The 13,040-nt window shown below is 39.5% G+C and overlaps 1 protein-coding gene across 1 annotated transcript in view; it reads left to right on the top strand.

Annotated features, from left to right (window-relative positions):
• The window catches only part of ERN1 (endoplasmic reticulum to nucleus signaling 1), a 133,992-nt gene that overhangs the window by 42,479 nt on the left and 78,473 nt on the right, over nucleotides 1-13,040 (top strand). Inside the window, exon 3 of the mRNA XM_056814671.1 lies at nucleotides 1,250-1,369. Within this exon, the coding sequence (XP_056670649.1) occupies nucleotides 1,250-1,369 (120 nt within the window). The remainder of the gene's footprint in view (nucleotides 1-1,249; nucleotides 1,370-13,040) is intronic.

Here is a 13,040-nt window from a genome sequence, read left to right as displayed (position 1 = left end):
CTCTCCCTTTCTCCCTTTCCTTTCTTTCCTTCTTCTTTCTTTCTTTCTTTCTTTCTTTCTTTCTTTCTTTCTTTCTTTCTTTCTTTCTTTCTTTCTTTCTTTCTTTCTTTCTTTCTTTCTTTCTTTCTTTCTTTCTTTCTTTCTTTCTTTCTTTCTTTCCTTCCTTCCTTCCCTCCTTCCTTCCTTCCTTCCCTTCCTTCCTTCCTTCCTTCCTTCCTTCCTTCCTTCCTTCCTTCCTTCCTTCTTCTTTCTTTCTTTCTTTCTTTCTTTCTTTCTTTCTTTCTTTCTTTTCTTTCTTTCTTTCTTTCTTTCTTTCTTTCTTTCTTTCTTTCTTTCTTTCTTTCTTTCTTTCTTTCTTTCTTTCTTTCTTTCTTTCTTTCTTTCTTTCTTTCTTTCCTTCCTTCCTTCCTTCCTTCCTTCCCTTCCTTCTTCTTCTTCTTTCTTTCTTTCTTTCTTTTCTTTCTTTCTTTCTTTCTTTCTTTCTTTCTTTCTTTCTTTCTTTCTTTCTTTCTTTCTTTCTTTCTTTCTTTCTTTCTTTCTTCTTTCTTTCTTCTTCTTTCTTTCTTTCTTTCTTTCTTTCTTTCTTTCTTTCTTTCTTTCTTTCTTAAATTTTTTTCCTATGGTTACATGATTCTTATTGTCTTGCTCCCCTCTTGCCTCCTCCCCTCCCAGAGCTGACAAGCAATTCCCACTGGCTTACACATGTGTTATCACTTGATACCTATTTCCATATTTTCATTTTTGTAGTAATCTTTTAAAACCAAAACCCCAGATCACACACCCATATAAACATGTGATAAACCATATGTTTTCTTCTGCATTTCTGCTCCCAGTTCTTTCTCTAGAAGTGTATAATGTTCTGTTTCATAAGTCCCACAAAATTGCCCTGGATCATTGTATTGCTACTAGTAGCATTTGATCATCCCACAGTGTTTCAGTTACTTTGTAGAATGTTTTTCTGGTCCTGCTCATTTCACTGCATCAGTTCACTGAAGTCTTTCTAGCTCTTTCTGAAATCATCCAATTCATCATTCCTTACAGCACAGAAGTATTCCAACGCCATCATATATGACAATTTGTTTAGCCATTCTCTGGTTGAGAGGACACTCCCTTCAACATAAATTGGGCATATTTGACAGGTTATCTTTTAGCTTTAGCACTGGGGACAGAGGCTAGAGAAGCCTGCTACTTTATGATGACCCAAAATGAAGAAGGGGGCTTACGAAATGTCTTCTCCCTGCCCTTTCAGAGTTTGCAAGCACCAGCACTGTGACCCTTCCTGAGACCCTGTTGTTTGTTTCAACCTTGGATGGAAGCCTGCATGCCGTGAGCAAGAGGACGGGATCAACAAAATGGACTTTAAAAGAAGGTAATTGGGAGTTAGCCCTGGGATGAGATGGGCATTTCATTTGATTGTGGGGAAAAGTGAATGTGGTGAACCATTTAATAAAGAAATTTAATACAGGACAAAGGGTGCTGGGAAATGAGATGGATGAGTTCTGAAGATGATTTCATAGCAGCTAGCATTAGTTTAAATTTGTTTGGAGCACGAAAGTCTATTTAGAATGTGATTGGTTTTTGTTCGCATCTCTCTAACCTTCATGTTTATAGAAATACTAGTGTGGTTTTTAAAAGTATAGCTTTGGGGACAGCTTGGTGGCACAACAGATAGAGAGCCAGACCTGGTGATGGGAGGTTCTAAGTTCAAATGTGGCTTTAGATGCTTCCTAGCTTCCCTGTTTGCTTAGCTTTTGCCCTTCTCTTTTAGAACTGTTACTGAGACAGAAAGTAAGGGTTAAATAAAACAAAATAATAGATTTGTCTGCTTAGATTTTATGAAAACCCTCGGTCAAGAGGCTAGAAGTTGGGAGATATCTAGACTCCAGCCCCCTGACCATCACTGAGGCTATCGTGAGCCCAAGTTGCTGCAACTCCTACGGTTTGGGGCTGTATTCTGGCCCTTCTAGCTCCCCAATTCCCTCCTGAGAATTCCCCCTTCCCTTCCCCTTTCTTTGGACTCACTGTAGCATGAGGCAATAATACTGTGCAACTAGAAGCATCCTTATCAATGCCAGCATTAGTGCCTGGAGTCTTTGGGTTCAAATTTCCTCTCATTTCCCTCTAGTTGAAGTCAAAGGGGGAAAAGATGGATCCTTGGTCTCTAAAGATCAGAGAGAACCCACAGTGACTGTGAGAGGGGACAGGGTGCCCCTATTTTATTGCTCCTTTTCCCCCCTTCCAATGTGATAATTTCTGAGATACTAACTGGGCAAGTACCTTAACCTCTATCTGTCTCTTTTCCTCACTTGTAAAATGGAGATCATAATAGCACACTTAAAATTATGAGAAATTTAGCTTGTTCTTCCTTTTAGATTACAAAAGGGCTGAAGAAAAAATCTGACAATTGAACAGGATATTCACCTGATGGGCTGATGCAGTAGAGTGAAAAGTAAAATATTGAGCTTGTTATGTCCACTTAGATTTCTTTTCCTTCCATTTTTTAAAACCGTCTACTTACGGTGGTGACAGCTACTTAGTGATGCTTCAGAGAAATAGGAGAATTATCCTTGATTCATGGAATAATTTTCCTTAAAAAAAAATCATGCTAATACTAAGTTTAGGGGCCCTCAAAATACTCCCTGTTCAAAGAGAGGGCCAGCAGAAGGGAGAAAATCTAGAACTCAAAACTTGAAAAAAAAATGTTAAAAATTGTTTTTACATGTAATGGGGGAAAAAATAAAAGATTATTAAAAAAAGAAAACTCCTATTCAGGGATAATCCTGACTTGTGGTCATGTTCTTTTGTTCTTCCCTCTTCATTACCTTCCTGAGCACAGAAAAGATTCTTTCATCAATAAAATGTCTCCCAAGGAAAACATTTACAGATTTCAAAAAATTCCTACCCATACTGTGGGCAGTTCAATAGTTAGCCCCATTGCCATCATCGAGTTGGAAGAAGGAGGGACTTGCCTGACCTGTTGCTTAGTGACCCCGAGATTCTCCAAGATGAGCACCCAGAGGAAGGCTGGGCATCGACCGAGCAACCACTGGACTCTGAGTCGTGTTAAAATGCGCTCTGCTTTTTTTTTTTTTTAATTTTATAGTATTTTATTTGATCATTTCCATGCATTTTTCATTAAAGACAAAGATCATTTTCTTTTCCTCCCTCCCACTCCCCCGTGGCTGACGCGTGATTCCACTGGTATCATATGTGTTCTTGACTTGAACCCATTGCCATGTTGTTAGTATTTGCATCAGAGTGTTCGCTCAGAGTCTTTCCTCTGTCATGTCCCCTCAGCCATTGTAGTCAGGCAGTTGCTTTTCATCGGTGTTTCTACTCCCTCAGTTTGTCCTCTGCTTTTGGATAGTGTTTTTTTTCTCCTTGATCCCTGCAGATTGTGCAGGGACATTACACCGCCACTAATGGAGAAGTCCATTATATTCAATTATACCACAGTGTGTTTGTCTCTGTGTACAATGTTCTCCTGGTTCTGCTCCTCTCGCTCTGCATCACTTCCTGGAGGTTGTTCCAGTCTCCATGGAATTCCTCCACTTTATTGTTCCTTTGAGCACAATAGTATTCCATCACCAACAGATACCACAATTTGTTCAGCCATTCCCCAATCGAAGGGCATCCCCTCGTTTTCCAGTTTTTGGCCACCACAAAGAGCGCAGCTATGAATATTTTTGTACAAGTCTTTTTGTCCATTATCTCTTTGGGGTACAGACCCAGCAGTGCTATGGCTGGATCAAACGGTAGACATTCTTTTATCGCCCTTTGTGCATAGTTCCAAATTGCCCTCCAGAATGGCTGGATCAGTTCACAACTCCACCTCTGCTTTTAACATACAAAAAACCTTTCAACGGTAGCTAAATGAAACTTGATTTCCTTAAGCTTTTGAATTCTTTTCTCTGCAAAAGGATGAAAATCATTATGACTGGAGGAGTGACGTGAGCAGCTTTTTTTTTTCCCCTTACCAGACCTGGGACAGTCCCTGTAAGGAAGTTCCCTCTACCAATGCATTTTGCCACCTTCTTTGAAATTTAAGGTCTTAGACAATTCTGAAGGACTCATGATGAAAAATGCTGTCCATCTCTAGAGAAAAAATTGATGAATTAAGAATGTAAGCCAAAACATAAGGGTTAAGTGACTTGCTCAGGGTCATATAGCTAGGAAGTATCTGAGGCCAGACTCAAATCCTGGTCCTCCTGATTTCAAGCCTGATACTCTATTGAGCCACCTCAATGCATCTCCCAACCTCCAAAAAATGAACATTCTTTTTTTTTTTAAAGACTTTTACTTTCTGTAGAATCAATACTATATATTGGTTCCAAGACAGAATTGAGGTGCTAGGCAATGGGAGGTTAAGTGACTTGCCTAGGATCACACAGCTAGGAAGGGTTTGATTGAACCCAGAACCTCCTGTCTCTGAACCTGGCTCTCAATCCACTGGGCACCCAGCTGCCCCATGGTATGAATTTTCAATGAGAGAGTCCAGAGTCTACCTCTTAAAGCAAGGATTTGAGAAATCTAATCTAATTAAGGCCCAGTCTTGTGAGTGATGGGTTCACTTATTTCAGATCTCATTGCTGATATGAGAAAAAGCAGAGCCCACAAGTTGTGTAGCAGGAGAGTGGTTTTAGGCAGTTAACCAGGTTAAGCTCCGGATGTGGCTAGGATGATCTGTATTTTTTATTGTTTTTAACCTACTTGGTGTGGCTTTTCCTAGCAATGAAAACCACAAATCTCATAAAATTTGCTTTTAAAAGCAGGGAACATTTTTAGATTGAGATGACTCCTTGGAGGCTCCTGTATGAAGCGTCACTAAGTATATAATATAGAACAGAAGCTCCTCTCTTAGCTCGGAGGAGCTCTTCCATTGGATGCTCCCAGTTCTGTGGACCTTTGTTTCTTTGTTTCTTCGTTCCTTCGTTCCTTCCTTCCTTCCTTCCTTCCTTCCTTCCTTCCTTCCTTCCTTCCTTCCTTCTTTTCTAACTTTCTTTCCTAACCCTGATATAAGTTATATATATGTATATATGTATTCTTTCTGAGCCTTAGTTTCCTTATTTGTGAAATAATTTAGTAATAAAGTAAATAATTACATAAATTATAATTATATAGTATATATAATATATAATTATATAGTATAATCAAGCAATTACATAACACATGTAAATCATTTTTAAAGCACTATTTAGCACATTTAAAGCACATTTGGAGGGGGCTGATATCATTACTTAACCGAGGAAATTTTTGTTGTTCAGTTGTTTAAGTCGAGTCTGACTCTTTGTGATCCCATTTGGTGTTTTCTTGGCAAAGATACTGGGGTGTCTTTCTTCAGCTCATTTTACAGATGAGGAAACTTGAGGCCAACAAAGTAAAGTGACTTACCCAGGATCGTACAGCTAGTATCTGTATCCAGGTTTGAATTCAGGGCTTCCTGATTCCAGGTCCATTATCCACTGTGCCATTAGCTGCCCTATAAGTGCTGTTGTGATTTAACTCAGGAAACACCACTGTATATCTTCTGTATAACTACTTGAATGCTTTGTTTTGGGTTAGGAAATTCAAAGACTTTGACTACTGTTGGGGCTGAGAAGGCTTCCTTAAGTAGAAATAACAATTTTATTCATTCTAGAATTTATGTCTCCACCGACCTAGTCAGTCTGGAATATCTTTGCTCTCCTTTGATTAACATGTAGATAAATTTGATGATTTATGACAGAAGATTTGGATTTGAATTCATCACTTTTTTACTCCTACCAAATGAAAGCTATTTGTAGCATCCACACATTTGAAAAAAACGCTTACTTTCTGTCTTAGAATTGACATAAATTATATTGCCTCCCTGAGCCTCAGTTTCTTTCTTTATAAAATAATTTAGTAATTGTGGGTTCAAAGGCAGAAGAGCAGTGAGGACTAGGCAACTGGGGTTAAGGGCTTTTCCCAGGGTCATACAGTTAAAACATATCCAAAATTAGATTTGAACCCAGGACCTCCTGTCTTCAGGTTCTAGCTCTCTCTATCCACTGAGCCATCTAGCTGCCTCAATCCAAACATTTTTATATGTTTAGTCTAGAAGGACTTCCAGATGATTATGGGAACATCCTCACCTGGTTTGGCTTAGACAGTGAAACTTTAGCAATGAGCTGTTTTTCTGACCTGATCACTCATTTTCTCTTTTTTTAAATTTTTATTTTTTTTAAACATTATTTTATTTGGTCATTTCCAAACATTATTCATTAGAAACAAAGATCATTTTCTTTTCCTCCCCCCTCCCCCTGCCATAGCCGACACACGATCCCACGGGGTATCACATGTGTCCTTGATTCAAACCCATTTCCATGTTGTTGGTATTTGCATTAGAGTGTTCATTTAGAGTCTCTCCTCAGTCATATCCCCTCAACCGCTGTAGTCAAGCAGTTGCTTTTCATCTGTGTTTTTACTCCCACAGTTTATCCTCTGCTTGTGGATAGTGTTTTTTAGATCCCTGCAGATTGTTTAGGGACATTACATTGACACTAATGGAGAAGTCCATTACGTTTGATTCATTTTCTCTTTTTGAGTCTCTCTGACAAGCCTGTTGCTCTGTTAGTGTGAGAACCTTCATTGGTGAAATGGCACAAATTGTCTGTGTTTTGAGCTGCTTGAGTGTCCTACTTAGTTATCTGGTCAGTCAGTCATTCAACAAGCATTTATTAAGCACTTACTCTGTTCCAAGCAGGGCAGCTAGGGGATGCAGTGAATAGAATGCCACATCTGGAGTCAGGAAGGCTCTTCCTTAATTCAAACACAGCCTCAGACAATTACCTGGGTAAGTTACTTCACTCTGTTCTCCTCCATTTCCTCATCTGTAAAATAAGCTAGGGAAGGAAATGGCAAACCACCCCAGTATCTTTGCCAAGAGAACCCTAAACGGAATCCGGAAAATGATTGGATGATAAATGTGCCAAACACTGCTAACTGATGGGGGTTCAAAGATGGCAAAGGCTGTAGAGTGTAAGAAACAAGACTAGAGTCAAAGACTGAATGCTATAGAAAATATTGGAATAGAATGTAATATCTCTGGACAATGTGGACTGGTTTGTTTGTTTGTTTTTGTATCATAGTGCCTCAAACAGTAGGAAATTAGAAATGCTTGTTGGATTGGATTGAAAATAGAGGGAATCATGTGAACTCTGCCACTTTAAGGAGCAGACTATTATTGAAGGAGAAGATCCAAGTCAAGAAGAGACAAATGGGACAGCTAGGTGGCTCAGTGGATACAGAAGGTTTGTATCTGGCTTCAGATACTTCCTAGCTGTGTGACCCTGGGCAAGTCACTTAATCCCAATTGTATAGCCCTTACTTCTACCTTAGAACTCTACATTCTAAAATGGAAGGGAAAGGTGTAAAAAAAAAAAAGAAATGGACTTTGACTCATCTTCTCAGGATGAATCCTCACAAAATCAGTCATAGATTCACAAGGTTGGAAGGGACCTCAGAGAGGTCATCTCATCCAACTCTTGTCAGAAGCATGAATTTGCCTTTAAGCATCCCCAGTAAGTGGCCATCTAGCTTCCTTTTGAAGTCTTCCACTCATTATTGAGCAACCACTACTTCCCGAGGCAGCCTTTCAGGACACTCTCAGGATGGATTTTTTTCCCTTGTGGAGCTCTGACTTCTGGGCAGCTTTTGTTCATGGCTCTTAGACTTGCTTCCTGCTCAAGAAAAAAACTAAGCTCTTTATTGTTGTTGCTTTGTTGTTCTAGGGCAGGAAGACCTCAGTTCAAGTCCTACCTCAGACACCTGTGTGATCCTGGGCGAGTCACCTAGTCTTATTTGCCTCAGTTTCCTCATCTGTAAAATGAGCTGGAGAAGGAAATGGCAAACCACTTCAGTGTCTTTGCCAAGAAAGCCCCAAATAGAAAAGTCAGACATGACTGAGAAATGACTGAACAAATAAGTTTAAGCACTGTCTTCCCCATTCCCCCAACATTCTGAATGCCTTTTTCTGAATGCATTCCAACTTGCCAGGGTTTTTAGCTCTTCCTGTTCTTTTGATTCCATTTCCTCATTTGTGCCTTGTACTCTTTTCTTGCATTTGGTTTACTTCCCAGTGGGCATATAACTATAGAGGGATATTTGGGGATGGGGAATCTTTCTTGTGCCAGCTGCCTGATTTCAGATGAAGGGAGGGAGGGTGAGAACAGTGATAACGCAGAAGGTAAAAGTGCTAGTCTTGGATAAGGAAGACTTGAGTTCAAATCCCATCTCAGACACCCACTAACTGGGTGACCCTGGGTGCATCACTTAACTTCTGTCTTCCCTGGTCTTATCTGTAAAACAGGGATCATAATAGTTTCTACCTCCTAAAGTTTTTATGAAGATCAAATGAGATAACATGTATAATGTTTTGCAAACTTTCAAAGTATTATATATAAATGTGATTTATTATTTTTATTACCAAAATTGTTTCTTTAGGACAGTGGAGTAGAAAAATCCTCAACTGAAAATCAGGAGGTTTGGATTGAAATCAAATCTAAAAGCAAAGATTTTATTGTTATTATTATTTTTTAAAATAGAATTTTAGATTTGAACGCAGGACTTCACATCTCTAGACCTGGCTTTCTATTTATGAGCCACCTAGTTGCCCCCCCACCCCACCCCAACAGATTTGATTATTTTAAAATCCTGCCCCAGTAAACATCAGTGCCTGTTTTCTCTAGAAAAAAAAAAGTTTTTTGTCTTATTTCTCAACAAGGGAATTTCCTGTGCTTTCTCTTTCTCACATTTATATCCTTCTCCACAGCTCATGCACCAGAGAAATAACTTGCTTCCTCTTTGGTGCTGTTGAAGAATAGAGAGGGAAGTTTTATTAGTGTGGTTATAAGATAGGCCTTTTCTTTCCTTTGCTGATCCTTGAATATATGGGAGATTCAGAAGGGGTTCTGAAACTTTGTGTAAGTATGTGAGCTGGACCCCTTTGGCATCTGGTTAGTTAACAAGAATTTATTAGTTGGGGCAGATAGGTAGTATAGTAGAGTGACCAGCCTGGAGTTGGGAGGATCTGGCCCAAATTTGGTCTCAGATACTTCCTAGCTTTGTGACCCTGGGCAAGTCATTTAACCCCAACTGCCTAGCTCTTGCTGCTCTTTTGTATCAGATACTGTGCTAATTGCTGAGGGTAAAAAGAAAGACAGTCACAGTCCCTGCTCTCTGGGAGTTCACATTCCAACTAGTATTCCATGTTGGCAAACCTATGGCTGCTCCTCTCCCCCTCTCCATACAAGCCTGGGGACATTTCTCTCATCACCTGCCCCTCTGCCCAGCAGCCCAATGGGAGAGCTTCCTCCCTCCCCTGTCTGGGGTAAGGGGGTGGCTCACATGCAGTGTGAGGGATGCAGTTTGGGCACTTGATTTCTAAAAGGTTTGCCATCACTGCTATAGACCCCTTCCCAGAGTAATGTTTCGGAATGAAGAAAGTGAAACACATAGCATTATGAAGGAAACTAATTATATTGAGATATAGAGGAAGGGAGAGAGAGAAAGGAAGAAAAGGAGAGAGAGAGAGAGAAAGAAAAAGAGAAAAAATAAAGGAAGGAAAAAGAGGGAGAAAGAGAGGGGGAGAGAGAGAGAGAAAATCATCAGTTTCTTGAACTCTAGTTGGAGCATGCCTTGAGTTTAAAGCTAGTAGATTGCCTGAGCTTAGGAATCTTTTTTTTTTAATTTAATTTTTTTGAGCTTAGGAATTCTGAGCTGCAGAAGGACTAGACCTGATCTCATATTCTTGCCAAATCTGGCACCAATAAGGTGTAGGCAAATGGGCTGCCTAAGAAGGAGTGAACAGGCCAGTTTGAAATGGAACAAGTCCAAGTTTCATTGCCAATTGGTGGTGGCACATGAAGTTGTTGACTACCCAAGGATTGTGTTCTCTTGGAATGCAGAAGTGATAGGTGCCACTTCTCTTTTTTCATGTACAGCATTGAGTATAATACAGTATATGCTTATAATCATAGAATCTTAGGGTAGGAAGAAATATTAGAGATCCAGCTAGGCCCAACTGTTCCATGACGACAATAAGATTTGTTTAACTGAATTCAACCCAACACAATATTTATTAAACGCTTGCTCTGTGCCAGATACTGTGTTCTGGGTTGAGGATCTAGTTCCTGCAAGCAAGGAATTCATATTAGTTTGGGAAGAACCAGGTTTGTTGTTCTCCCTCCAAATCTGATGCTTTATGGTGCTATGAAGGTGTCTTTTGGGCCCCAGCACTTCTGGAAATATAGTAGAACTTCATTTTATTAGAACTCAACCCATGCAAATTTGAGTCTACATGATTGGCAAATAGAAAAAAATAAAGGCAGAAAAATTTATCAAATAGAAATTTTTGATTGTTTGCCAAATCTGCACCATTTTCCCAGCTGGTATAAAGTCTGGTAGCAGTTTTCCCCAATCATGTTTATTCTTGAGTGAGTCATTACATTGTTTTGCACCAAACATTAATTCCTAAATCATTTATTTCCAGAATTCTCACTTGTAACAAGTAGTGTTCCTATCAACGCAGTCTTTCTCTTTGTTTCATTAATGTTACTTAATTAATAATGGCCCCAAAGTACAAGAATAATGATGCTGGTAGCTCTGATAAGCCTAAGAAAAGTCATAAAATGCCTCAGTATATTCATATGAAAAATACTTATTAAATAATGGGGTTTGCTATTATGTGTGGTTTTCAAACCACATTTTCAAAGACCTTAGATCTTTGTCTAAACACACTGTCTTTATTATTTATTATTATTATTTTTAATTTTTATTTTTAAAAAAATCCAAACCCTTACCTTCTGTCTTAGAATCAAATTGGTTCCAAGGCAGAAGAGCAGTAAAGGCTAGGCAATGGGGGTGAAGTGACTTGCCCAGGGTCACACAGCTAGAAAGTGTCTGATGCTAGATTTGCAACCAGGACCTCCTATCTCTAGGTCTGACTCTCAATCCACTGAGCCATCCAGTTACCCTCTAAACATACTATCTTTAAACTAAATTTTGTCTTGGGTATAACAGAACCCTACTGTACTGCTAACTTTCCCTAATTTTATGTCTACCAATCACAGTTGAAGCTTTGCTTAGTTTAATTCTGATTCATCACCCACTATTGCACACGTGGGTCACAGACCTCCCCCACTCAAGTATGAATGGGGTGTTTACACGTTTGGTAATTAAATCTAAAAATGGGCAGGGGAGTTAATTTCATTTTCACAATCAGGGGAGAGTTAAATTTAATCTTCACAATAGGATTATATTCAAATTGCATCGGAGGGAAACAAAGTCACATATTTGGAGGAATGGGGTTTATGAAGTGCTCCTTTCCTGAAAGTCACTCGAACTTAATAAAAAGACTCTCCTAAGACTGTGTCTCCTTTGATTATCATGTACTGTTAGAACTCTTCCCCTCTGGCTTTCCACCCCACTCATTATCATGTTCTCTATCTGTTTTCTCAATCTGTAGGTCTTCTGCCTAGAGCAAATGGGTAAAAAGTCACATAGCATAATTTAATTCAGGCAGTTTTCAAGACTCATTTCTTTCATGTTACCATATAACGGAGTTGGCTACATAGGCATTTTGTGTTATTTCAGAGATACATTTAAAGTAAGTTGTCTCCACCCTTTCCCAGTTCTGATGAGCTCTGCCATTTTTGGAACTTTTAGGTGATGAATTCCAGACTGGAAAGGTTCTTAGAAGCCATGGAGTCCAACTCCTTCATTTTACAGGTGAGGAAACTGAGTCACAGAGGTGAAATGACTTGCAGCTACGTGATGTAGTTAATAAAGAGCACTTTTCCTCAAGGATGGAAGATTTGAGCAACTTTGGATAACCTCAGTTTCCTCAACTGTAAAATGGGAATAATAATATCTACTCACAGTGTTGTTAGGAGAATAAAAAAATATTTGTAACCTGCTAAATATAGTGCAGGACACATAGTAGGGCTTATATAAATGCTAGCTATATTATTGTTGTTGTTCTAGGCATGAGCATGCCTAAATTCTCCAGGGTTTGGTATCAGGAATCATGGCAGCTAATGGGGAGAGCTCCAGGGACATTCCATGTACAGAAATAAAGTATTTACAAAGGAATTTTTGGGGGGCTCGAGGGGGGCAAATTGTGATCAGGAAGGGCCTTATATAGGAAGTGATATTGGAGATGTGTGGTATAATTCCTGTCTTTGAGGAGCAATGGCGGATAAAAGATGAAACACTAAGGAAACAAAGGTTTGAGCTTCCCAGCATATCAATTTATTAATCAAAGCTTGCCAAATGTATATCAAATTGGTTCCAGGCCCCTCCGCCTTGGCACTGGGCCCTACATACAGGGGACATTTCTTTAGCACTCTGGGGTTTACAAAGAATTGGATAGATATCATCTCATTTGATATAATAACCTGGTGAGGTAGGCAGCGTCCCCATTTTACAGATAGAAACCAAGATTCCCAGAAGACTTCTTCAAGGTAAGGTACCGAGCGAATGACAGAGCTCAGATGAAAAATAGAAGAACAACAGCCAAAAAATTAATTTTGTGATTCTAAGTCAAATGTTCTTTCCACGCAATGTGCTGACTGTTGTCCCAAGATGAAATGAAGCTTATTTACCAGTTGGCCCCTCCTGTTGTGCCTTTATTGGCGTGCCCTGTTTTATGGTTGTGCTTCTTAAAAAATGACAGGGAAGGGGGCAACTGGGTAGCTCGGTGGATTGAGAGACAGGCCTAGAGATGGGAGGTCCTGGGTTCAAATTTGGCTTCAGACACTTCCCAGCTGTGTGAACCTGGGCAAGTCACTTGACCCCCATTACCTAGCCCTTACCACTCTTCTGCCTTGGAGCCAATGCACAGTATTGATTCTAAGGTGGAAGATAAGGGTTTAAAAAAAATAAATGACAGGGAAGGGGCAGTGAGGTAGCGCAGTGGCTAGAGTGTCAGGGCTGGAGGATGAAAGAAAGAAAGAAAGAAAGAAAGAAAGAAAGAAAGAAAGAAAGAAAGAAAGAAAGAAAGAAAGAAAGAAAGAAAGAAA

The sequence above is a fragment of the Monodelphis domestica genome, chromosome 2 (assembly GCF_027887165.1).
Source record: "Monodelphis domestica isolate mMonDom1 chromosome 2, mMonDom1.pri, whole genome shotgun sequence".
In the NCBI taxonomy this organism is placed as follows: Eukaryota; Metazoa; Chordata; class Mammalia; order Didelphimorphia; family Didelphidae; genus Monodelphis; species Monodelphis domestica.
Note: the sequence above shows the minus strand (reverse complement) of the source record. Positions and strands in the feature narration are given on the sequence as shown.